General features: G+C 40.6%; 1 protein-coding gene across 1 annotated transcript in view; it reads right to left on the bottom strand.

The window, feature by feature from the left end:
• Window positions 1-1,811: 1,811 nt before the first annotated feature.
• CCNL1 (cyclin L1) overlaps window positions 1,812-27,307 on the bottom strand; it is a 37,609-nt gene continuing 12,113 nt past the window's right edge. The window contains exons 4-11 of the mRNA XM_040349232.1: window positions 11,648-11,768; window positions 9,484-9,548; window positions 7,787-7,886; window positions 6,283-6,387; window positions 4,769-4,910; window positions 4,082-4,181; window positions 3,397-3,480; window positions 1,812-2,550 (exon numbers count right to left, since the gene is read on the bottom strand). Of these exons, the coding sequence (XP_040205166.1) occupies window positions 2,199-2,550; window positions 3,397-3,480; window positions 4,082-4,181; window positions 4,769-4,910; window positions 6,283-6,387; window positions 7,787-7,886; window positions 9,484-9,548; window positions 11,648-11,768 (1,069 nt within the window). The 3' untranslated portion in view covers window positions 1,812-2,198. The remainder of the gene's footprint in view (window positions 2,551-3,396; window positions 3,481-4,081; window positions 4,182-4,768; window positions 4,911-6,282; window positions 6,388-7,786; window positions 7,887-9,483; window positions 9,549-11,647; window positions 11,769-27,307) is intronic.

The raw sequence follows: 27,307 nt of genomic DNA, 5'->3' as shown, positions 1-27,307 counted from the left end.
TATATTACAGCACATCTATATATGGACTTTTTTTTTTTACTTTTTCGCTTGGGCGATTTAAACGAGTATTACTAGTTTTTGGTTAATATTGTGTATTCACTTATTTATGTTCATAGAGTGCTGCTGTTCACCTATATTTGAATTGTATATTTTTGTTCCAGTGATTATTTATTGGTTGTAAATTAAAATCGGCGGCTATCGTTTATGTGGGTCTCATACCCTCACATTTTCAATCACTGATCAATGTTGCACATATGTTTAACTTGATATATATTTGTGTGGCGCAGAGGTGTATGAAAGTTGTGAACACCTTTTTTCTGACTACTCATTCATAATACAGTTGCACTATTTTTATGTTGGCAAGCTAAAGTTTATTTTCTCCGGCAATGAGAAAAGGCTCATTGAAAAAAAAAAAAAAAAGGGAGGACTCAGTGGAATATGGTTATAGGGAAGGCGCACACCTATAACCCATGGTGCATGAAGTTTCTGTCTATGCCCTTAAAGTACGATTAGGATTTTGATAAATGGTTTTGAGATTCTACTATAAACAACTTTGGGAGTATGCATACAATAGAAAACTCCTCTCTGAAAGCTGCATGAATTATGGGGCATATGTACTGCACACACGCAAATGCCAGCTTTTGATCAAAACTACCAAGGAGAGCTTGTTTAACCACTTAAGACCCGGACCAATATGCAGGTAAAGGACCAGGCTCCTTTTTGCGATTCGGCACTGCATCGCTTTAACTGTCAATTGCACAGTCATGCGACATGGCTCCCAAAATTGGCATCCTTTTTTTCTCACAAACAGAGCTTTCTTTTGGTGGTATTTGATCACCTCTCCGCTTTTTATTTTTTGCGCTATAAACAAAAATAGAGCGACAATTTTGAAAAAAATGCAGTATACTTTTTGTTATAATAAAATATCCCCCAAAAATATATATATAAAAAAAAAAAATGTTCTCCTCCGTTTAAGCCGATACGTATTCTTCTACCTTTTTTTTTTTTTTAAACAAAAATATCGCAATAAGCGTTTATCAATTGGTTTGCGCAAAATTTATAGCGTTTACAAAATAGGGGGTAGTTTTATTGAATTTTTGGTAATTTCTTTGTTACTACTAATGGCGGCGAGCAGCGATTTTTTTCGTGACTGTGACATTATGGCGGACACACGGGACAATTTTGACACATTTTTGGGACCATTGTCATTTTCACAGCAAAAAGTGCTAAAAAAAATGCATCGTTTACTGTGAAAATGACAATTGCAGTTTGGGAGTTAACCACTAAGGGGCGCTGAAGGGGTTAAGTGTGACCTCATATGTGTTTCTAACTGTAAGGGGGCAGGGGGTGGACGTGTGACGTCATTGATCACCTTTCCCTATATCAGGGAACCGTTGATCAATGACAGTGCCACAGAGAAGAACGGGGAAGGTGCGTTTACACACACACACACACACACCTCTCCCCGTTCTTCAGCTCCTGTGACCGATCGCGGGACTCTGGTGGCAATTGGGGTTCACGGAGATTCGGACACGGTCGTGGGCGCGCGCCAGGGCACTTAAAGACGATGTACAGGTATGTGATTGTGCCCAGCCGTGCCATTCTGCCGATGTACATCTGTGGTAGGCGGTCCTTAAGTGGTTAAGGAACGTGATTTCACTGCTGTAGCATGGTGACAAAATCACAGACCACATCAATAAAATGTACTTTATATGCCAGTTTATAAAAAGTTACCTTGTGACCTCTGGTCCTGACGCAAGTTCCGTCATCCCCCATACATATCTATTCACATTTAAAAAATGCAGCACACATTAGAATTTTCTAATTTATTACCCAATAAAATTAACTTTGTACACATGCAGACTAAAACCAGTATGAAAAATTTCACAATTCTTTAAATAATCCTTAAATATAACAGTGTCTGCAACCAGTTCATATAAAAATACAACATTTTACAGCAATTCAGAAACAGAAGCTGTTTTAATACACAAATCTAGATCAATGTCATCAGACCATGATTCCATAAGAAATATACTGTCATGGTATAATGTGCAAAAAGTATAGAATGAAAGAAAACCAAAACAGCCTGTCAAATGTCTTTTTAATGTAATTTATTAAAAAAAAAAAAAAAAAATCACAATGACAAGAGTCCATATCCAGCAAATTATTTCTATTTGCTTCATAGGTGATGGGAGAGCTCAGCGTCTGTGTCTACTGTGTCCAGAATGACTACTGCTGTGATGTTTGCCTTTATGTGACCTTTCAAAAGAGCGTGATCGTTCCCGTTTATCCCTGTGATGATGGCTGCGGTCATGTCGGTGCTTCTTGGCAGGATCCCCGTGTTCTCTGGATTTGCCTGGAGTAGGGGAATGTGACTTTTTCCGTTTATGTCCATGTCTGTTTGAACCTCTTAGGTCATCCCCTCGATGCTTGGATTTGAGGTGTGGCGACCCGTGATTGTGATGTCTGCGTGGGCTATCACTGTGGCTTCGAGAACGGCTTCTTGACCTTGAACTGAAGGTTCCGGATCTACTCCGTCGGTTGTTATAGCTTGAGGAAAAGAAAAAAACCTGTTTAGTGATGTTTGATTTATCAACACCATATCCTACATGGCCATAAACCAGGCATGTCAACCTTATGTTTTGAGGCTGCATACAGCCCATTCACTCCTTTCCTTTGTGAGCCTCAGCCAGTTAGGAATTTGAACTGTTTACATAAAACCTAAGAATTCAGCTGAAAAATTATCTACCCTGTCAGGATTAATTATGGTAAAATTTGTTGATTTCTAGAATGTGAATCACAAAAAAAAAAGAAAGAAAGAAAGAAAGAAAGAAAGAAAGAAAATGCTGTACAATTGTAAAAACTTGGACCCTGCTGGCTGACATGTACATAATGTGTAGGCAGCACAGAAAGGCTGAAGGCAGAGTGCAATCAAGCAGGCTCTGCCTACTCAGACACAATGTTTACAACTCCCTAATGAATGAATCATTCATGTGGCAGTGGCACAGACATACAAGTTGTCCGTATGAGCTCAAAACAGTACAGAACATAGAAAGTTGCAAAAAAAAAAAAAAAAAAAAACATGTCGATACTGAATGTTAAAGTGATTTTTATTTATTGTTGATCCTTATGCTGTTAGTGTTCATAAATAGATAGGGAGATATATTTGTATTTACGTGTTTTAAACTTTTTTTTTTTTTTTACATTTCCTCATTTGCCCGACATCTTCATGGGCTTTTAACTTTTCTAGAAATGCTATGGGTTTGTTTTTTTAAAGTGATTTATCAACAAAATAAAGCATGAAGAGACATGGATGGGGGAGTTTACTTTCAATATAAAAAATTAATTAAATGGTGTTTTATGGTGCTCAGATACAGTAGTTCTGCTTTAACTTACTGTCTTCGTGGAGATCGAGATCTTGATTTTGTCCGCGATCTTGATCTACTGCCGCTTCGACTTCTTTTCATTTCTTTTCGCAACCTATCGGATATAGAAATGACAAATGAAAATTACTTTGCAAATTACAACTATGGCATAATAATACAATACAAAAAAAGTCTCCCATTTGTCAAAGATAAGGTTAAATAAAAACAAAGAGCGAATTGTAAAGAGAAATAAAGAGTATTGTCTTTCAAGTTACCCAAACTAGATTAGTATTTTTAAGAGGAACTTCACTAGCTCTCGCAAGGTTCTTTTCCCCCTTACAAGTGTTATGTACAAGTCATACAGTAAAGTGCCCTGCCAGCAAATCCAGCTCTATCCTGCTATGATCCGCACACATCGTCTATTACTACCATAGTTGCTACATTAGGTCAGGCAGCTACTGGGTCAGTAAATGGAACATGAAGCATCCTGGAATATTTGACATGCATATCCCAGGTGGCTTCAGAGCAGAAGAGATATTCTCGCTTAAGTGAGAAAAGGGGCGAGATCAGACCAACAAACGCAAAAAGGTAAATAAAATCTATAACACTTTATATAAAATTTGAAGATGGGTGGGGTGCAATACAGGTGAAGGTCCACTTCCAAAGAAGCAATTCTCAACAGCTGGAATCTAAAACTTATCCAAAACATTACATACCCATTATAAGGGCTCTTCAATGACTGCTTTTCATCAGGTTCACGTTTAACTTTTGTAGATAATGGAGATTTGTCTTCTATCTTCACTTCTCTTGGAGTTGCTGCAGAAAAATAACAAAATCGTATAGAGTTAATGCAAAATTCCCTTTTTTTTATTTTTTAACCACCTTTTGTGCTGTACATGGAAGAAAGTGGGTACAACATGAGCTGCTGTAATTCTTCTAAATGAATCCAATTCGGAAATTGTAAAAATAGAGGACTAGCCTGAAAACAAAACATATTTGTGCTTTTACTGCCTGTAACTAAAAGACATTTGGAGAAGTTTAAAGTAGACCTTCAGTCATTTTTCCCCCCATCTATTAAATATTCTGCCTTCATTTTAACTTTGGTAAAAAAAAAAAAAAAAAAAACAATCCTGCCAGTAAATACCTTACACAGCCCACTTCCTGTTTCTTGTCATTAGCCTAGATTATGACATCATATGCAAATACATTTTTCAGAACCCTTACTACAAGCAATACACCTAAATAGTTTTGTTCTGACAAAGACCTGATCTTTCTCTGCCCTGTATACAAATAGTTATAAATTACATGATAGGGAGCAAGACAGAAATAAGGAATTTTCAAAAACAATCTACACACATTAATTGCTGGAGATAAGACTAGACAAAAAAAAAAACACAACATACATGGTTTGGATGCAGGAGAAAAGCCTCCCATTGTAGAAAGAGCAGGTGTTCCATCAGGGTTTAATCCTTTAGCCTTTAACTTGGCTTCCTGTAAGGCCACTTTTCGCTTTTCTACTTCATTATCCAAAACTTCAAAATTTGGCTGTTCAGAATAAGAAAAGAAAAACACTGCATTAATTATCAGATAGGTTAAATTTACAGTAAATTACCAAAAGCATGTAGAGAAAAATAAATAAATAAAAAGCGCAACATAAAAACATTATGATTCTCTGCAGGAATTTAGAAGGGCCAGTCATCGCAAAACAGACATTTAAGCATTTGGTAGATGCTGAATACTTTTATTTTTAAACTTGTGCAACTTGTCCTGTGACTTGGGACTGCAAAGTTGCACCCCATGATTTCCAATGAGTACCATTCATATGTGTGTGACTTCAAGTCGCACCAAAATCAAAGTAGTCCCTGTACTACTTTGGTCTGACTTTGATGCGAGTTGAGGTCCGTAGACCTCAAGTTTACACAGACATTTCCTGAAATCGCAGCCACAAAAATCGCGCGACATTCAAGTCGTGGCAGTGTAAAAGGGGACCAAGACTCTGCTGGACAGATCTCTGCACATATGATGTGCCACCTATGAGGCGGTGATCAAATAATCCCGGTTGGCTTTTTGTTTTAGGAGGATAAAACTGCAGGTAATAAAAACATGCATTTGTAGGCTGAACACCCAAAACCTGCCAGGTGAGAAAGAGAACAAAGTCCAGAATTATGGTGGGGACATCTCGCTGCTAAAGTGTCCAAAGTCAAACAGGAAACCAGGAACTGAACCTCCCGATTCCACCGGCTGAAGGGCAGCCAACCAGGTAAATATTTGATCCCAAGTTGTCATTTTGAAATTTATAAACACTGCACAAGGATTTGTTTCTGAAATCACTTTCCTCTATTGACAAACTTATGCAGGGTAGCAGGCAATTATATGCAGAAGCCTGTGGAACAGTGTAGCTACAAACACACCCCATCTCTTATCCACGTCAACATTACATTTACAGTTCATGAAGAGGGTGGTACAAAGTGACAAAGCACTCCTCAAACACTCTCCCAGACCAGTGCCTGTATTGCCACTATACAAGCCACATAGCTCAATAGAAGCCAATTTATTGAACATACATTATAGCCAGTAAAAGAAAAAGAATTAAGATTAGGACACATGCTAGCCTGTCCCAAGGGTTTCATTTAAGTAATGGCATTTACAAGAGTGGTCAATAGACTATTTGCAACTCACTGTCTAGTGACCGCTAGAAACATTTTACATAAAAGGTCTTTCACATTTGTTTTAATAAAGATCAACCATTTTCAGCCGAATCCAAGTAGAAGTAAAATTTGAGCAGATCGTGGCTCGCTGGCTGGAAAATATGCACAAGCGTATACGATATAACATTTTTATGGAATAGGCTTGTGAATGTTAGGAACAAAGGATTAAATGACAATATATTATAAACTTTATAATAGATGAACCTTACCTTTTTCCGGGTGTAAAGTCTTAGGGCTGTGACACAGACCTCCTGCATGTTTTCCTCAGTAGCGCCAAAAAGTAAAAACCAGTGAGGTTTATTGGGTAAAGGAAACTGAAACAAAGGAGAGATTATCAAATGTTAACCAAAAACGCTACACCTTTAAGCTTTGCATTAAGTAGTTTACTGGACTTCCCTACATTGGCAAACATACCCTAAAATCACACATTTGACAATACAGTTAAAAAGCAGAGTTTCGCCCTCCCCTCCAAAAATTACACATACTGTAGCTGCTGACTTTTAATAGGACAATTACGTGTCCTGTAGTCCATTAATGTCAGCACTGTAGCTTATGTTTTCATTTGCTGTCGAGTGCTACCACTGCGGGAACCTGGTAGTGAAGCATTGCGGCTCACAGCCAGGTGCCTACTGTGCATGTGCGAAGCGCACTCTTACTGGCCCAACGGCGGAGAAAGGAGCCGGAACTGGCTGCAGCGAAAGTGGGCACAGGGTACCTGTCAAAAACAGGTAACCCCCAAAAGGTGCCAAGTGTGGCACTGGAGGGGGGAGGAGACAGATGAGCGGAAGTTACACTTTTGGGTGGACATCTGCTTTAAGCATGGGCTCAACAGCAAACTTATTACATACACAATAATAGCAGTATATAAAGGAGGAGCATAAAAAGATATTTGGAAGCCAAAGTAGCTGGGTACTTCCTGATCAGAGGATTGTGTGTGGTATCTCGCGCCAAGAAAATTAAACTGAAATATACTCAAGCTGCTACCCAAAATAATCAAATGATTATAACAGTGAAACATATGGGGGGTGGGTGCGCTAACAATTAATAGTAATACATAAATATAACTAGTGTCAAAAAACAAATATATAATACCAAAACACCTAGTGATACTGATCAGAGGATTAGCAAAAAAACATTAGCCTTTAGCACCTTTTGTCTAAAAACGTGAGATCTTCTGATTTTCTTTAGACACATAGTTGATTAGCAGTAGTAGTTAGCATTGCAGTTTGATAGGACAAAAACATTCCAACTAGAACATCAAAATCTTAAGAACAGCATGTAGGCTAAAGTCATCTACATACTACGGTAAACATACCACAACCATCATTAATGTCTCCCACAAAACAATACTATCTTTTTCACTTTTAGCCCAGGTTCACACTGGGCTGCGGGAGCGAAGCCGTGCGAGTTCAGCTGAACTCGCAGGATTTCACTCCTGCTAGCAGACCCGATTTCAGCCGCAATTTCAGAGACATCTGTGCAGGTTTCTGCACAGATGTCAATGTAAATCGCGGTCCGAAATCGCAAAAAGTAGTACAGGAACTACTTTTTTAAATCGGTGCAGCGCCGCACCGATAAGGACGGTGCCATTGCTGACAAATGCCGCCGATTCGAGATGCGATTTGACATCTCAAATCGTACCAGTGTGAACCAGGCCTTAACCTCAGAAAAACTCCCAAGGTGTCAAAACACAAAAGGAAGGGCACATCCTACCTGCAATACTCTTGAAGCAAGATAAATACAAGCGCATGCAATCGTTTCAGCATCAAATCTGACAAACACATTTGTACGAAGGCAATCATTCATGTAATTCCTGAAAAACACAAAAATTGAAAACTGGTTAATTGTAAAATGTGCCATACCAGGCACAAATCCTTTGGAGACTCGGTATACTTTGTTTTTTTTTCCTTCTCTCTGAAATCTAGCATAAAATCATATTATATACACAATTCCATTTTTAGCTTAGAACAAAAGACACGGAAGTAGTTAACTTCATTTTACAAAAATTACTGTTCTTTAGCCAGTTTGAAAACTGACAGAAACACCAGTATTTTATGGACAAAGCAAAAAGAAAGCAATATATATATGAATTCATAATTATAAATAGCTCTGACCACAATAAGATTCTTTCTAGAAATGAAAACGGAACACAATACTAGAAATCACAAGTTCAGTAGAACTGCTGTTTAACATTAGTCAAAAAGGGTTTACTATTATTAACTGAAGAGATTTTACCTTGATACAGTAGCTCACATTAAGCGTTAAAGACTGAAGTTTATATTTATCAATAACGTTTTAGTAAAGCCTTATATAAAAAGCAGTTTGGCTATATATTGCATATAAAACAGATCACATTTAACTTGATAGGAATGGTCCCCTACAACTAACTCAGTTTCCAAGAGGCACACATGTACTTATTTTGTAAGTTTATGGTAATTTTGAGTCATGGATAAATCATGTATCAGTAGGGAATGTATTCAATAAAGAAAATATACTTTGCATAAAATTACAAATGATGCCATAGCAGTTTCCTGCTCTTTAGAATCAATTTTGAATAAATTCAAATACAAAGCACAAGTAGGAAACAATACAGCTGACATTAGTACATTAGAAATAAACCCTCAATATTTAAATTGCTCTGAAAGAGCCAAGAGGATTACATTGCTGAAATGGTTTGGTGCAAGCTAAGGAACTGTTCTTACAGTCACAGGCTCCAAGCAATAAAGAATGTGTGCTTGTTGGATCAGACATGTCAGGGAATTTGTCTTACCACTGTATTTGAAAAACAAGACAGTGTGGGGAGAAAAAAAAAAAAAAGCCTTCCAATGCATAGATGAATATAACTTTATCTGTTAACTCACCTTCCTTTTATTCATAGAAGTGATACTTTGTTACAAAGTACTAAGTGGATTATCTCCTTTTTCAATACATGACTATTTTCTAAACATCATATAGTGAAATTTAACTAAATAAATACTTTTCCCTGCTTAAGTGCACAAAACATAGAAGTTCTGAAAGCAAATATACAAATCCTTTGGACCCCAGGACAGATTTAGGAGAGGCGGCCAGATGAATATGGACCACTTCAGTGAATCTCGGATGAAAGCTTGCACTGCATTGGCTGAAGAGAAGGGCAGCCAATCAGGCCATCCAGAGGTTGGTGTGGTGGTGAGGGTACAGTTCTATGACTTACCATCATGGACTACCCTTTAACCAAAGAGTAGAAAAAAGAACAAAGTTAAACAGAGATCTCCAACCGAGGTCTAGTTCAAGCCATGAAAACAGTAAGCAGAAACATGTATGTAGCCATATGTTCTAATGATTATAGTTCTTTCTTGGAACACATATACATTAATAAATATTTCTGCTACTATTTCCCTGGCTCACTAAGAATTTAAAAACAAGCTTACCAAGCTGTTTGAACCAGAGTTTGATTTTTTTCACATTCCAAGACCTGAAGGTACATCACAATGATCTGAAAAAACAAGTTTCAAAAATGTTTTACAGAAAAAAAAAAAGGTGCAATTATGCATAGTTATGCCTTACATAAACGGTTCAGTCTAATAAAAACTGAAAAATTTTAAAACATTCTGAAGACTCCAGTGATGACATTTGTGTGCCGATATTCTGAGCTCTGCACACCTGCCACTGACAGAACATGGGGCTTCTGACAAGTAAAAGCAGGCGTTTCGCCAGATTCTGCGACTGTTCAGAATTTGTGACGGAAGTGATGCTTCATCGCCGCCATCTTGCTACACCCCGCACTCGTCCACAGTAAGGATACAGCGAGAAGGTGGCAAGCAGACATCTTGTTACACCCTCCAGAGTCTGGCATTTCACACTTATGATTACCACTAAACGGAGCTTATATTAGGGACATTAAGTGTTTTTAAATCCGTCTGTTTTGATGTTGAATTTACAATTCAAGCAAGTCTGCTGATCTGACAGAACACAGCTGATTTTAAAATGTATCAAAACAGTCATACGGATTTCCGAAAAAATGGATGGAGTACAGCGCTCAGGGTGTTTGCACAAAACAATCAACAAAGGGTTAAAAATTAAAAATAAAAATAATAGAATTAAATGATCAATTAAATTAAGATTAAAATCACGAACCACATTGGTGGAATACGGATTTCCAAATACTGTATTTCACTATATAAGCTCCGTTTAGTGGTAAAAATAAAAGTGTGAAATGCCAGACTCCGGAGGGTGTAACATGATGTCTGCTTGCCACCTTCTCACTGTATCCTTACTGTGGATGAGTGCGGGGTATAGCAAGATGGCGGCGACAGAACGCCACTTCCATTTCAAAATCTGACAGATTGCCTACACTGATGAAACACAGTTAGGGCCCTTTCACACGTGCGGACCGTTTATTACAAGTCCGTTTACGGACTTGTAATGTATCCCTATGGGATTGCAGACGTTAGCGGATGATGCATCCGCTAACGTCCGTAAAGATCCGCGTCCGCAAAGTTCCGCTTTTTCAGACGGAAGAAAACCCTATTTTACTTCCGTCTGGCGGAACGGATCGGATGAATATGGATACACAGTCCGTATTCATCCGATTCCCCATAGGGGAGAGCAGAGCAAAGTCAGGGCGGTCTCTGCACAGTGTGCGGGGACCGCCCTGTCCGCCGACAGCTCAGCGGGGATTTACGGAGGATCCCCGCTGAGCCGACGGACACACACGGGGCGGATCAATACGGATCCGATCCGTGTGAAAGGGCCCTTACAAGGTTAGGCAGATTTTCCACACAGAAAGGTGGTTGACTTACTAAAACTGGAGAGTGCAAAATCTGGTGCAGCTGTGCATGGTAGCCAATCAGCTTCTAACTTAAGCTTGTTCAATTAAGCTTTGACAAAAAACCTGGAAAAACTTTTTTTTTTTTGCAGAGCTGCCCCAGGATTTTTAATCTCCAGCTTTAGTAAATCAACCTCAAAAACTCAAACAGGAAGGTCTCACTGTAGTTTCTAAGCCAGGGAATAATTCAGCCCACTAGGCTTCACCTATAACTAAAATATCACATTTGGGTGGACAGAACCTTTGAAGATCACCTATATTTAAGTAGCACACTTCCACTATCTTGACTATCCTCTTCCCCCGATATGCACAAAACAAAAGATGCAATGACATTTGGGGAAAAAAATTTGCACCCATACACTTTGGTTCTGGCCACATGTCAAAATTCCAGATAACCAATCTTTTAATCTCCGCTGAAAGAAGTGGTGCCTGAATATCAGACCACCAAATCCTTTCAGCTGTAATTAAATGGCCAATGATGTGGTCTGGGCTAAGCAGCAGCAGCTCTTTGCACGCACCCATGATCCCTGCTGCAGGGACTATGAAATTCATAAATCGCAGACGTGAACGTGGCAAAAAAAAAAAAAAAAAAGGATTAAAGCGTTTTACCTTACAAAAAAAAAAAAAACCACCACAAAAAACACCCACAACCCTATACAGAGTGTGGTTACGATTTGCTCATAATACTAAATTAAAGACACAGCAACACAAGGAGAATGATACCAATTTAATGACAAGTACTCACAAATAGTAATGCATCAGCTCACCTTGTGTGGGTGTTTTACATGGACACAAAATCCCAGCTCCTTCAACACTCTTCTTTCCGCCTTGATTACATAGTTTTTGGTATTTATGTATTCTTGATCAAGTATGAGTGGACTGTGGGTCCTAATTTGTGGGAAATAAATCAATTGGGGTTTATAAAAAAAAAAAAAAATACTACTATTGCAGAATTTCTTTCCTTCCAACCAACTAGACGGCAACAGAAACTAAAAGTTAGCTTCCTGCAGCCAAGTCCAAACCTTCGCCTCAAACTGTCCAAGTTTAATTTAAGAGATATTTGGACATTAACTGAACTATAATATACACTGGTAAATGTTTGTATAGCTAGGACACAATGGCACCATCAATGCAGTTTTCAGAGGTTTAATACCTTACCACTGAGGAAAACACATGATTAAGAGATCCCACCTGCTTTTAGGGTGACAGACATTCTGTAGCTGTTTTGGCAGGGATGAATGAATCGTTTCCCATTTGAATTGATTTGGCCAATCAGATGCTGCAAGAGTTTGACACATGCAAGTCAAGCTATGACTGGACAAAGCCTAAAGCCTGGTAGCAAACATGACAGGTTCATAATGTTTCACATGTGCATTTGCCTGGCTCCTGTGTGTACCTATACTCAAAGCAATGCTACATTATGAAAGTTTAGTCAGATATTTATTGAGGTGTTAAAGTGGAAGTAAACCCACCCATAAAACAGTTTCATTTCCGGCACATGCCAGAAATGCAACACTCCCATTGGTTGGTTGTGCTCTCAACCAAACTGTCAAACCATCCAATGGCTGGTGTCATAAACTGATCACATGTGCAACATCATGGCAGTTGTAGATAAAACCGAGGCAAAGATGGCAGTTCCTTGGCTGAAAACGATAGGAGGGTTTATTTACTCTTTAAGATTTCAGTAGAAACCAGACAAATATGAAGAATTGACTTATACTATGCTTTCGCTCTCCAATCTAACTGCAAAATTGATCTGAACCAGCTATACACTAAACCCTTACATATAACCAACTAGAAAAGATACAATTTCTTCTTCAAAGGGTTGTACAGTGAATATGTGTGTGAATCACAAGACCCAGACCTACATTTTGATGTATAGTATGTCTCTGAAATATTAAAATTGAAGGCACAGTCACAGTTTATATATTGCCTTTAAAATTTTAGGTTTCCAGACTTTAACTTCAATGGAAGTCAATGGAGGTCAATAGATGGCATGGGCTGCAAACAAATGGCCGTATTGTGAAAACGATTTGGACGATCGCTTAGCCGTGAACACGTGTAGTGGCAGCAGGGATAGCTGAACGTTTTGATATAGATTTGTGTAGGTCAGCCTGAAAATGGGTGAGTGGTCGCAGTTTAGAAATCATGTCCTGATTTTTCAGTTTTTGACATCCCACACTCTAAGCTTCACCATTCATTCCTATGGGAAAATTTGGCCGCAAAGACGACGATATTTCGAACGACTCGGTAAAATATTCCACAAAGTAATAGCACACCGATCGGGAACAATCCGCACGTTTCGATATATTACTCATCTATGTAGTGTAAAAACTGTGGGAGGAGTTAGGGTGTCAAATTTGGCTATAATAAGAATAATATATATGTGAGATTACAATAAGTGCTCTTGCTATGCAAGACCACTTAATTAGGTTGGTTTCCAGCGATACACAGATGAAACAAATACTCCTAAATAAGTTGTACCCGTTTATCTGAAGTCTTCTCTACGTCAGTTTAAAAGGCCAAAATTTTAAAAGCTTGTCTGAGCATTCAGAAAAAAGGGGATGAGGGGCACTCTGCAGTGCTTAGTGATGAGAGCTCTGAGAGCCGATTGGAGTGAAGGGACGTGCTCCCCTTCATGCAGCAACAGCAATGATGCTGTCAATTATAGGCTGCTTGTTGGAAGACCCTCCCATCACATATTTCTCTTAGCGTCAGGAAACCTTGTCACAAGTGATTTATGCTGACAGCAGAGGTACGAAGCGGCAGACCGAAATTACACTTTGTCCTCTTTATTGAGACAAGTACACACACTATAGAAGTATGTGCTTTGTTCATATTTAATGTCTGAGGTTTACAACTACTTTAACCTTACAGACACCTGACTGTTTATCAGCTGATGATTTAAAGCAGTTGTCTCCAAACTGTGGCCTGGGGATCACCGTGGCCCTTTGTTTTTATCCAACCCATGGGGCAATTCCCCCCCCCCCTCTGACAGCAACCAATAACGGGGCACATAGATACCAATGGGGGGGCACTATTACTACTGACATCAATGATTGAGAACTATTCCTTCCATTGATACCAACCATGGGGCACTAACAATACCATTGATACCAACATCTGGGCACTATTACTACGGCTAACACAAATGATGGGGCATTATTATTAGTACCGACACCAATGATTGCGCCCTATTCCTCCCATTGTAATCAAAGATGGGGCACTATTAATCCCATTACTACCACCGATGGGACAGTATTCCCCCCATCGATAGCAATGATAGCACACTATTACTCCCTCTAATACCAATCATGGGGAATAGTTTACTCCCAATGACGCCAGCATATTTTCTACTCCCACGGGCCATAGGCCAGCCCTCCTAAAGTTTGAAGTACAATAAACTGGCTCTTTGTTTAGAAGGCTTGGGGAAGACATGGTGGATAACAGTGCTCACACATTGGCTTCCCCCAAGAGTGGTTACAGATGGGAGTGATGTGACATATGCCTGTCCTCAAATGTTTAAAAGCATACCTATAGTCAAAAATGTAAAATTTTAATTTTCATGTCCGCATTGTATTTTCAATTACTTTTAACCTACTCCTATTCATTTAAACAAACAATCTCAAAGTTCATAAATTTACTTTAGAAAGATCCCCAACCATTTAGGCCCCTTTTGTGCGACTTGTCCTGCGACTTGGGACTTATTCCCCATGATTTCCAATGATAACCATTCATATATGTGCGTCTTCAATTTAGTCCCTGTACTACTTTGGTCCGACTTTCAAAAATCACAGTAAAATCGTTTAAGTCGTGGCAGTGTGAAAGGGGCGTTACTATGAGACATTCACTATGTCCTGTTGATATGCACTGCTGTCACAGAACTTGCATGCATTCTGAACTACAGAGTTGCTAAGGGAAGGAGTTTTAGGAGATGGAGTCAGTAAGGACAAATTCATTAGGCGAGGTGCCACAGCACTTCACCGCTGTGACAGCTCTACATCCCCGGCTGTGCTAGAGGGCAGTGTGTGGTGTGCGATTCAGCAGATCGCACTGCTCCCTGTATTTTTGTTCTGTCAGCCTTGATTTGGGCCAGGGCACTGCCATAAAATGCAGCATATCTGCATTTTATGGCAGCGCAGCACTAGGCTGCTTTACAGCGAGAATGGCACACAACCGTTTCCCATGTGTTCCTGCGGTGACATTTTGCCATGCAATAAAAAAATACAGTCACCGCATATTGTGTGAATTGGCCCTACAGGAATCACTGCTTGCAGGTAGCAAAGTACCATGGGATATGTAGCGTTTGTATTGTTATTAGACTTCCGATGTTAAAAAAAATGAAACTGAATGCTTTGAGTAAAGAACTCCTTTTTACTGCAACCTCCTGACTAAAAGGGTCAGTTCTACTAAAATTAAGTAAACTGCATGAGCTCACTCTGAAGTGTGACCTGTCAGCTGACTTAGCCACCTGACGGTCGCGCTCCATGTATTGCAATGGAACCGTTCTAATAGGAGCGACTCAAAACGCTCAGACATAGAAAAAAAGGTTCCCGTACTACTTTGGGTCGCCTGACTGAGTGGCTTGCATTGACTTCTATACAGAAGTAGTTTTGCAAGCCACGCTGTATGGGGCTGGTGGCTTCAGAGTTGGATGAAAGTCAAGTGACTTTGAAACCGCCCCTGTGTAAACCAGCACTTGGTTACTAGTGTGCTTACTGATTCAACTGAACTGTCAACCTGTCAAATGGTTGGTCACGGCTTTCACATGTGCAGCACAAAAGGTTAACTACTTCCAGCAGTCCATCACATATTTTATTTATTGTTATGGGGGCTGCGTATAGCCAGCTCGATTTCTGAGCCAGACAACTCTAACTTGTATTGAAACAAGAAAAGCTGCTCCAGGTGAGCGAGTCTCTGGTTAATACACACACACACACACACACACACACAATGCAATGTGAAGAAATAATTCCGATTGGCTGCACTTCCAAAAATCCCTTTCTTGAAGCTTAATATGACAAGTGGTTGACAGATGGAGCAGGGGACAAAGAGGTAGAGTCATTAGTCTTAGTCATTACCTATTGGAGCTAGTCACCACAATCACCTAATCACCACAATCAATTTCCTACAGTCCATTAGCAGCCATTTCTCTCTTTTGCCCTGTGCAGTGGTTTTGCACGGAGCAGCCAGGATCCTTCTCTTCTCAGGTCCCTCTTTGATGCTCCTGGCTCCTCACTCCTGTTGAGTGACCCCACAGCAAGCAGCTTGCTATGGGGTCACCCGAGCCAAGGCTCAGTGTCCATTCAGACACAGAGCTGCCGTTCAGCCCGCCCCTCTCTCCCAATTGGCTAACTCACTGATTGAAAGCCAATGGCGCTGCCGCTGTGTCTCAGCCAATCAGGAGGGGAGCCCCGGGCAGCCTAGACACCTGCAACATTGCTGGATCTAGATGGGGCAAGTATCAGGGGGGCTGCTGCACACAATGTTTTTTCATCTTACTGCATAGAACGCATTAAAGATAAAAAAAACTTCTGCCTTTACAACCACTTTAATGCCGCGTACACACGGTCGGAATTTTCGAAAACAAAATGTTCCATGCAAGCTTGTTGGAAAATCTGTGTGTATGCCAACAGACAAAAGTTATTTTTGGAAATTCCGATCGTTTGTAGCCAATTCCAACGCACAAAAATCCTACGCACGCTCATAATCAATTCAACGCATGCTCAGAATCGTTGAATTAAATTTTTCTAGGCTCGTCGTAGTGCTGTACGTGACCGCGTTCTTGACATTTGTGTGACTGTGTGTATGCAAGTTTGAGCGAACAATCCGTCGGAAAAAAATCCCAGGCTTTGATGTCGGAATGTCCAATCGTGTGCACGCGGCATAATAGTGCACGTCAAAACATTAGAACTAGCGGATACAATGTGAAACCCAAAAATCGCGGGTCATCCAGCCTGGAGATCGCGAGGGTGGGTGAATCGAGATTGCGATCTTTTCGCAATTAATCGTGAAGCTCTAGTTAACAATTAACTACTTTTGGCTCCCTAACAGAATGTCATCAGTAGGCAAGCCAAATAGGAAAGGACCACAAAGTTATGGTAAAATTAAATTGTGAGCTCAGGTACTAAACTATAAATATCCAGTTTATCAACTATAAGTAATATTCAGTAAAGAAAAATGACAGCCTTTTCTGGCACAAAGGCCTTCATCACTTATTCTACATGTTCAAGTACCATGTAAAATACAAGCTGCTGCAAATTTTCTCTCTTTTTAAAAAAATCGCATAGTTCAATATATCAATATATAAAGGCTGCACGATGCCAGCAGTATGGTGCATCAACTGGTTAGTCTTGAACTCTACATCAGTTTATATGGTTTAATATTTAGTTTAACTTCCATTATACATTATATGTATAGTAAAAACCAACAAATTGCTTAAGAAATATGTCATCAAGATCACAGGGTTTAAGTGGAATCTGTCACAAAGAGAACATGTCTCAGATGTTATCGATCTCCAACAAGACCACATGCTCATTAGAGAACAAATTATTATGACTCAAAGTGGATGAAGGAGCTGCCCCTGAACTCATATGCAGCCTGTAAACTGGGGAAAAGCCATTACCATCATATATACGTCTGATGGCTTAAATGTATGACCACTGGACCTAAAGATAGTTTCCCACAGAAAGCAATCAGGTACAGTATAAGGCTCCATGCACACTGGAAGCTTAAAAAAAAAAGCTATAAAAAAAAAAAACGCCAGTAGCTTTGCAGGGAGCCTTTCAGTGTTTTTTTTTTTGCGTGTTTGCAATAGCGTTTATTAGTGTAGCGTTTAGCCTTTTCCTTGCTTTTTTCTTTTCAATCGATTAAAAAAAACACAAAAAACACACTGGCAAGCTGCGTTTGAACGTTTATTAGCGTTCATGCCGAAAACCGGCACTTTGAATGCGCTTTTCGGGTGTTCAGAAAAAAGCCTATAATCGCCACTGCTCATTAACGCTAAAAAACTTGTATGTGTGCATGGACACGTAGGCTAACAGAGTGCAGTTTAAAAAAAAACGCCAATAAACTGCAGTTTATTAGCTTCAGTGTGCATGGAGCCTTATTATGTCTGAATTTATTTAGCTCTCTGAATTAGAAACAAGAATTTGTTTCCAATGAACAGTAGTTTTCATAAATCAGTCCCATAGTACTGAAACCCCATGTCCTCTGGTTACTGATCATTTACCGATATAGACAAAGAATACTTTAGAGAAAGATTTTCATGAAATATGAGGCTAGACACTTTAAGGGCTTATTCAAACTAGTTTAGCTCTTTGAAGAGCGATTTGCATTTTGATCGCTTCCCAGAGAGCATTTGACAGATGCCGACGAGATGTATCGTCTCCTCACTGCCTGCTTTAACCCTCCCTGCATTGTGCTTGCAGAATGGCCCCATTCACTTGAATGGTCACACTCCATGGGAAGTAGCACCTGCCAAAAGCGACGGGGGTAAACTTTCTGCCTCTGCAGCCAAAATAAGGTAGCGATTAAGAGACCATAAAAGCGCAAGTGTGGACGAGCCCTTAAAGACAAACCAAATGCATTTTCTTCAGTTAAGAACAGTAAACCAGACCACAATGCAGTGTAAATTAAAGGGGTTGTAAAGGAAAAAAAAATGTTTTCCCTAAATAGCTTTCTTCCTTCCTTCCTTTACCTTAGTGCAGTCCTCCCTCACTTACCTCATCCTTCCATTTTGCTTTTAAAATGTCCTTATTTCTTCTGAGAAATCCTCACTTCCTGTTCCTTCTGTCTGTAACTCCACACAGTAATGCAAAGCTTTCTCCCTGGTGTGGAGAAAGCCTCTTGAGGGGGCATGCAGGAGTGTCAGGACGCCCACTAACACACGGTTCCTTTCTCTATCTGCAAAGTAGAGAGCGTCCTGACACTCCTGCTTGCCCCCTCAAGAGGCTTTATCCACACCAGGGAGAAAGCCTTGCATTACTGTGTGGAGTTACAGACAGAAGAACAGGAAGTGAGGAGTTCCCAGAAGAAATAAGGACATTTAAAAGCAAAATCGAAAGATGGAGGTAAGTGAAGGAGGACTGCACTAAGGAAAAGGAAGCCATTTAGGGAAAATATTTTTTTTCCCCTTTACAACCTCTTTAAAACCTTAAAATTGCAAGCAAAGTGAATGCACGGTGTACTGAACATACTGGCTCATTGATGGCATGCCAGTTGTCAGGGATGATGCAACCCCCTGTGTACCACGTATAGGCGTTTGCTTCTCTTCCACCACCGAGTGCCCGCAAATGATACATTATGGAAAAAAAAAAAAGTGGAAAAGATTAAGGCAACATTGGCAGAGTGGCGACTGGACCCTGAATTTGTCATGACTTACGAAGAGGGGTGGGGGGGGGGGGGGGGTTAACTGCCATGGTTTGCAAATATACAGTGCAACTAGCAGGATTTAGCATCTATTTAATACCACTACTGAGACATGTGTAACTGTACATGAGGCCAAAAAATATGACACCACTGGTATCCATGGAAATATTTTTAAAATTAGGGTTAATGTACTATATAGTGTTTTATAGGACTGTTTTTCTAAAACATTAAAGGGTTAACTATACCCCTCATTTCAAGTCCTAAAGGGATTATTTTAATTGGGGGGGACAGGGACGACGACGACTTTACAAACATGTCATACTTACCTGCTCTGTACAAAAGGTTTTGCACAAAGCAGCCCTGAACCTCCTCTCCCCCTTTTGCTATGGGGGCACTGGTGCGTGCTTGTTCTCGAGCCAGCTGCGTGTCCATTGACATACAGCGAAGCTCGGACTCGCCCCTTCCTCACCAGCTGTGACCGACAGCAGCAGAAGCCAATGGCTGTATTGCTGCTGTATCTGAGCCATAAAGGAAGGAGATACCCGAGAAAGCCTCTGCTCTCCTGCACACCTCTGGATCAAGATTGGGCCCAAGTAAGTATTTAGGGGGGCTGCATGCAGTAGTTTTTTTTTACCTTACTGCATAGAATATCGTAAGCTATAAAACCTTCTGCTTTTACAACCACATTAAAACTCACTTTTTCTCCATGTAGAGAGGCCCCAGGGACGCTACACAGCGGTCACCATAAACTCTGCTGCCCCCCCCCCCCCCCCCCCCACATACACCAAAAAAAATCCTATTAATTTCTATGGAGGCGCCGTCAATCCTGCAAGTGCATAATATAGCTATGTAGCAATGAGTGGGATGGACTATCCAGGGAGTTTTCAGCAGTTCACCACAAGCCACACTGTGTGGATCTAACATGAGAATAGAGGGCCAGATTCTCAAAGAACTGCGGCGGCGTAACAGAACGTCTTTAAGTTACACCGCCGCAGGTTTTCCTCGTAAGTGCTTGATTCACAAAGCACTTGAGTGTAAACTTGCGGCGGAGTAACGCAAGCCCGCCTAATTCAAATGGGGCGTGTACCATTTAAATTAGGCGCGTTCCCACGCCGAACGTTCTGCGCATGCTCCGTTAGGAAATTTCCCGACGTGCATTGCGTGAAATTACGGCGCCCCAACGCGTTTTTTGAATGGCGACGTGCGCAACGTAATTTCGTATTCCCGGACGTCTTACGCAAAAAAAAAAATAATAATTTGACGCGGGAACGTCAGCCATACTTTAACATGGTTGTTCTAAAGTTAAGCCATGAAAAAGCATGACTAACTTTGCGACGGGAAAAACCGACTAGCGACGACGTAACGAACGCGCGTACCTTCGTGGATCGCCGTAAAAGCTAATTTGCATACCCGACGCAGGAAAACGACGCAAACTCCACCCAGCGGCGGCCGAAGTATTGCATCCTAAGATCCGACGGTGTAAGTCAATTACACCTGTCGGATCTTAGGGCTATCTATGCGTAACTGATTCTATGAATCAGCCGCATAGATACTCTCAGAGATATGACAGCGTATCAGGAGATACGCCGTCGTATCTCTTCTGTGAATCTGGCCCAGAGACTTTGCAGGGAGGCAACTGATAAAAGAGTGCAACGTTATACTTTGAATGTTAGCTAGTCGTTAGCATTTCTCTGCTCTAAAGTCACTGTGGATACTTGTTCCCCCATGTGTGCATTGGAGGAGCACGTACATCCACACCTGAAGTATGAAAAACTTGTGGCTGTGGAACAGGGAAGTGGTAGTGCTTCAAAACACAAGAATGGAAAGTAAAAACATTTTTCTCTCATAAAGTATGGTTTTGGAGACAAAAGGCTCATTGCTGATAGGCTCACTAAGCACAAGTTGACTAATAATGTCATCAACTACTGACTGGTCCCACATAGATGTTAACAGGGACTCAGGAACATGATTACCCACAAAGCAGTGGCAGATAAAATGTAACTATGAGCCTACTCTAGCATATTTTAGTGTGCTAATGTAAAAGAATAACTAACCAGCAGCGGTATGATTCCATGTGCCACACTGCAAAATGTGGTGTGTGATGGCAAGGTAGTTATACAGAAGCCACCACTTCAGATTCTGCTTGTGTATACATTTTTAATTAAAAACCTGCAGCAATATAATAATGAAACCTTGAACAGTGCACTCCTCACCACCGAGTGAACAATGCTTAAAAAGTACCATTATATCTCATACTAGCAAATATAAACTACTCTTAAAAGGTCTCCCATAGCCAAGAAAATAGGGACTGTATTAAAACAGAGGAGTCTCTAGCAGTGGTCAAGTTTTAAATGTAACCTTCAAAACTCCATTCAATATCTTTCCATAACTACTAAAAGTCATTTTCGAGATCAGACTAATCTCAGAATGCATTATACCCATTGATTGGAAGTACTGTAAGTTACAGGGGAAAGTGATGACTCACTTCCCTCGGTAAAAGCAGCACACAGTTTACACAAAAACTCTGGTTAGGCACACATGCAACGCTTTGTTTGCCCTAGATATTTAACCTTTTCCTAGCCAGTGCATAATTTTAGCACCAATTACCATTAGCGTCACTGGTTCTCACAAAGAGTCAGTGTCAGATTGTCCACTGCAATATCGCAATAAGTTTCTGATTACTATCTATCTATCTATCTATCTATCTATCTATCTATCTATCTATCTCTATATATATATATATATATATATATACACATACACACATATACATACACACACATATACATATATACACACACACACACACACACACACACACACACACACACACACACACACACACACACACCATAGTTTGTAGAGGCTATAACTTTTGTGCAAACCTTTTAATATACACTTATTGGGATTTTGTGTAGCAGAAGATATATTGGCCTAAATTTAGACATCTGTATTACATGGATATGTTTTATGGCAGAAAGTAAAAATATTGTTACATTTTTATTTATTTTTTTAAAAATTGCCAGTCTTTGGTTTATAGCAAAAATAGCACTAACACAAAGCCATTTGTGTGTGTTGGGGGATGACACATTTTCTTTGGGTACAGCATTGAATGACCATGCCATGTCAGACAAAGCAACACAGTGCCCTATTGTGAAAATGGCCTGGACGTGAAGGGAGGTAAATCTTACGTAGGTCAAGTGGTTAACCAGCTTTAGGCCACATTCACACCAGGGATTTAGACTAGTGCAAATTGTAGCAGCAGGAATCAAACTCCTGCTATGGTTCTAAGCGATTGGGTGCCGCCACTGGCCCGTTCCCCATAATGACAGATTACCAGCAGCCACAGGTATTTGTTGCTGTCTGCACAGCCAGTGATTACCTGTGGTAAAGACACAAAGGATCCATTGACCTGTATTTAAATACAAAAAGGAACATTTTAAAGTGCAAAAGTACTACATTTTGTAACGATTAAGAGTAAACCGTTTTAGGGCTAATTACCCATCTCTAACCACGAAACTCATGCAAATTATTTCATTTTCTGCACAACATTTCATCACCAGGGCCGCTACATTACTTTCAGTAAAGCTGAACATTTCACAGGACTTAGGGCTAGTTTACATTATTGATGCTCTTTGAAAATCGATTCACATTCAGATCGCTTTTCAGAGGGCGTTGGTGACAGGTGTATTACCTCCTTGCCACCTGTTTTGACACCTTAATTTTTTGCTACAATGCTTTGTAGCCACTGTATATGTACTCCCCCATCTGTTGCTATTGCAGCATAAGGAGGAGCTGATGGGGGGGGGGGAACACAAATCAGCTTCTTTTTTTTTTTACCTTACCAAACAAGGCCTAAGACCCCTTTCACACTGAGGAGTTTTTCCAGGTGGTACAGCACTAAATATAGCGCTGCTAAACCGCCTGAAAAACCGCCTGAAAAACTCCTGCACTGCATACTCAATGTGAAAGCCCGAGGGCTTTCACACTGAGGTGATGCGCTGGCGAGATATGCAGTAGCCTGTGAGCTTGCACTAATGTGCTTGTGTCACTTCAAAAGACCAGTAGATAAATACAATGTTTAAACATTAGTGTCCCCAGAATAAAAAAATAAAATAATGTCTGCTTCCTTTAGAGAGACTGAATAGAAAGCCATTTTGTTTTGTGACAGCTGATACAGTAAAATCAGTCTGTATATGCAGGAAAGCACGCTTGTTATACTCACTGTGTAACCTAAGGAATTAATTGTGCGCATTGTGTAAAAAGGCTGTTCGCTCCTGTCTTCTCTAAACCTCCACTTCTCTCACTGTCCCCAATCCATCTTCTTATAATAGAGCCTTTGGAGTCCCTGCTCGTGCTCAGTTTGATGTGTATTGCTTATTTATTTATTTTCCCCTTGGAAGAGTGCATGCGATCAGCACTGTTCAGACAAAGCGTCAGGGGTTCTGCAGCCCCATAGGACAGTCAGGAGAATAAACTCCTCCTACAAGTAGACACTGATAAAGTGACAAGATTGCTATATACTTCTGATGAGAAAAGGTATTTAGCAGTTTATATTTACTAAAATAATTGCATTTTCATGTTGTGTACTGTGGGAGACCAAATATAGTAAATGCAGGGTCCTGGGTTTAGCAACACCAACATGTACCATGTATTGAATTTCATATTACAAAAATGCTACCAAGGGTGGAACTTCTGCTTATTTGCTTCCCCCTCCGGTGACACATTTTGCACCTTTCAGGGGGAGGAGGGAACGAAAACCTGTTTAACTGGTCCCCGTCCCCACTTTTGGTAGACGGTGCCGTCCCTCGGAAACTTAGCCCCCCATCTCCGTCGCAGGGCCAATTAGGCCCCTTTCAGACTGGGGCGGGAGCCGCGGTGGCGGTATAGCACCACTAAAAAAAGCGGCGCTATACCGTCGGATTTGCCGCGGGATTTGGACGCTAGCGACTCATGGTTTTGCATTGTTTTAAATGGGAAGGAGCGGTATACACGCCGCTCCTCTCACCGCTCCAAAGATGCTGCTGACAGGAGATTTTTTTCTCTCCCGCCAGCGCATCGCCTCAGTGTGAAAGCCCTCAGGCTTTCACATTGAGTATGCAGTGAAGGAGTTTTTCAGATTGTATAGCAGTGCTATTTTTAGTGCCGTTCTGCCTGAAAAACTCCTCAGTGTGCAAGGGGTCTTAGAAAGTGCAGTGCTCTTCACGCAGTAGGGAACCGGCTGTGAAGCCGAAATCCGTTTCCCTTAGTGGAGATGGCGGCGGCAGCACCCGGTCCGAAAATCGGCTGGGGTGCAGACATCGCCGTATTTGGGAAACTCCTCTTTAACCACTTCAATACAGGGCATTTTTTCACCTCCTTGCTGCCCACGCCAATTTTCAGCACTGTAACATTTTGAATGACATTTGCGATGCTGTACCCAAAATAAATTTTTTGTAATTTTTCCCCCACAAATAGAGCTTTCTTTTGGCGCTATTAAACCCCCCCCCCCGGCGGTTTTTATTTTTTGTGCTATAAAACAAAAGAAGAGCAACAAGTTTGAATAATAATATTTTTTACTTTTTGCTAGATTATTCCAATTTGAAAAAAATAAATAACATTTCCTCAGTTCAGGCCGATATGTATTCAACATATTTTTGGTAATAAAAATCGCAATAAGAGTATATTGATTGGTTTGCGCAAAAGTTATAGCGACTACAAAATAGGGCATAGATTTATGGCATTTTTATTTTTTTAGTAATGGCGACGATCTGCGATTTTTTATCGCGGCGGACATATCGGACACTATTTTGGGACCATTCACATGTATACAGCGATCAGTGCTATAAAAATGCACTCATTACTATATAAATGTCACTGGCAGGGAAGGGGTTAACACTAGGGGGCGTGTTACCTAGGGAGTGATTCTAACTGGGGGGAGCGGACTGACTGGGGGAAGTGAGCAATCAGTGTTTCTCTGTACGAGGAACACACAATCAGTTCTCCTCCCTTGACAGGAAGTGGATCTGTGTGTTTGCACACACATCGCCCCGTCCCTGCTCAGTGTCAGGCAATCTCGGGTGCCCGCCGACTATCGCGGCCATGTGCATCGGCTCCCGAGCGATGCTGCAAGCACGTGCCACCCTAGACGGCCAGGACGTCATATGACGCCTGCCCAGGATGGGAGATTCTTCCTGCGGACGTCATTTGACTATGGACGGGTAGGGAAGTGGTTAAATTGCAACTCAAAGCAGAACTAAACACTTTTTCTTTCACAGCCAAGGAAGCTTCCATCTTGCTGCACATGTGATCAGCTGACACTAGCTACTTGATGACTTGACAGTTCAGGTGAGAATAGACATAAGCAACCTAGCTACTTTGACGGCCATCACCAGAAGTGTTCCTTGGAAGTATTTGGGGAAACAGTTACATTTGTGGGTTTAGTTCCCCCTTTAAGGAGATGTCCAGAGAGGGCAATTACCATGGTTGTTCAAGGCATTTTGAGATCTTGTTTGCCAAAAGCTGTTCTGTCTACTTTATAAGCACTGAACAGTGCGTTTTTTGTAATAATTTTCAACTTTCAGATGTGACCATTCAAACCTCACCTACAATATCTGAAATTTAGAAGATATTTAAAATTGTAATTCAACCTTTGCAGTCAAATTTAAGAAATCCCAACAATGTTATATGTTAATATTCACACAACATATCTTGCAAAAAAAATTCTTACCTTTTTGGTTGTTTCTTTGAAGCAAAATAGACTTAGAACTCTACAGGCAGCTTATATAGTTCAGAAACGTTTGCAATTTGAAATTAGGGGATGAATTTTTAGGGACATACAATATACCACCCAAGCTAGGTTGGATTGTTCAGCAAGTAAAATAGGTAGGCAATCATGTTTAAATATTTAAATTATGGTAAGGTAAGTGAATGGGAACATGTAACAAATATAACATAGGTGTTTTGCCAGTTTGGCTGCAAAAGTGAAATACATCAACACTAGTTAAAGCGGGGGTTCACCCAAAACATTTTTTTTTTAACATTACATCTAGCAGAGCCAGCATACTAAGGGCATTTACTTTCGGCAGGTAATTTTTTTTTTCCGTACATACCTTTATATTCTGTTTTTGTCCAGGGCTTCCGATGACTGCGGGACTGGGCGTTCCTATCCTTCGGTTCAAAGATTGACGGCTTGTGAAACAGGTGACCTGTCGCACAATGCGCGTCACCAGATGTCGGGAAATAGCCGAGCTGCGAGTCAGAACAATACGGCGCCTGCGCAGTCAGCTCTACACAGCGGGTGCAGGCACCGTATAGTGCGTACTCGCAGCTCGGCTATTTCCGGAAATCTGGTGACGCGCGCTGTGCGACAGGTCACCCGTTTCACAAGCCGTCAATCATCGAACCGAAGGATAGGAACGCCCAGTCCCGCAGTCATGGGAACCCTGAGGCAGGGATAGGAACGCCCAGTCCCGGAGTCATCAGAACGCGGAAGCCCTGGACCAAATCAGAATATAAAAAAGGCATGTACGGAAAAAAAAAATAAAAAAAAAAGACCTGCCAAAAGTAAATGCCCTTACTATGCTTAGTCTAATGTTAAAAATTAGTTTTAGGGTGAACCTCCACTTTAAAGCTTGCTGCAATGCAGTTGGTTTAAACCCTCATGTAGGTTACTTATGTTAGTTTCTAAATGTACAAGATACTCCTGCTGTGGTGTACAGCAAGACAGCGAGTAGAAGTGAATGCATAATGTATATTACAACTGCAAACCTACAGCAAGATTGAGAGAATAAATAAAAATCTCCCTCAAGACAGTACAAAATGTGTCTTTGAAGTGTAGCTCCTCAACCAGATAAGGTATCAAGATTAGAAACACTAAAGCTTTCTGCAATGTCCCTTCCTCATGGATAAGTAAAATCTTAAATGCTCAACTCCTTTAACAATAAAATGTGTTGGTAAAAAGCTAGAGATGTTTTCCTCGTAAGATTTGACTCTTCATACAAATGTTTGTTTTGGAAGAGATGAAACATACATAACCATTAAATTAAACTTGGACAGGCAAAGACAAAAAGGTTTAA

This window comes from Rana temporaria, chromosome 4 (assembly GCF_905171775.1).
Source record: "Rana temporaria chromosome 4, aRanTem1.1, whole genome shotgun sequence".
In the NCBI taxonomy this organism is placed as follows: Eukaryota; Metazoa; Chordata; class Amphibia; order Anura; family Ranidae; genus Rana; species Rana temporaria.
Note: the sequence above shows the minus strand (reverse complement) of the source record. Positions and strands in the feature narration are given on the sequence as shown.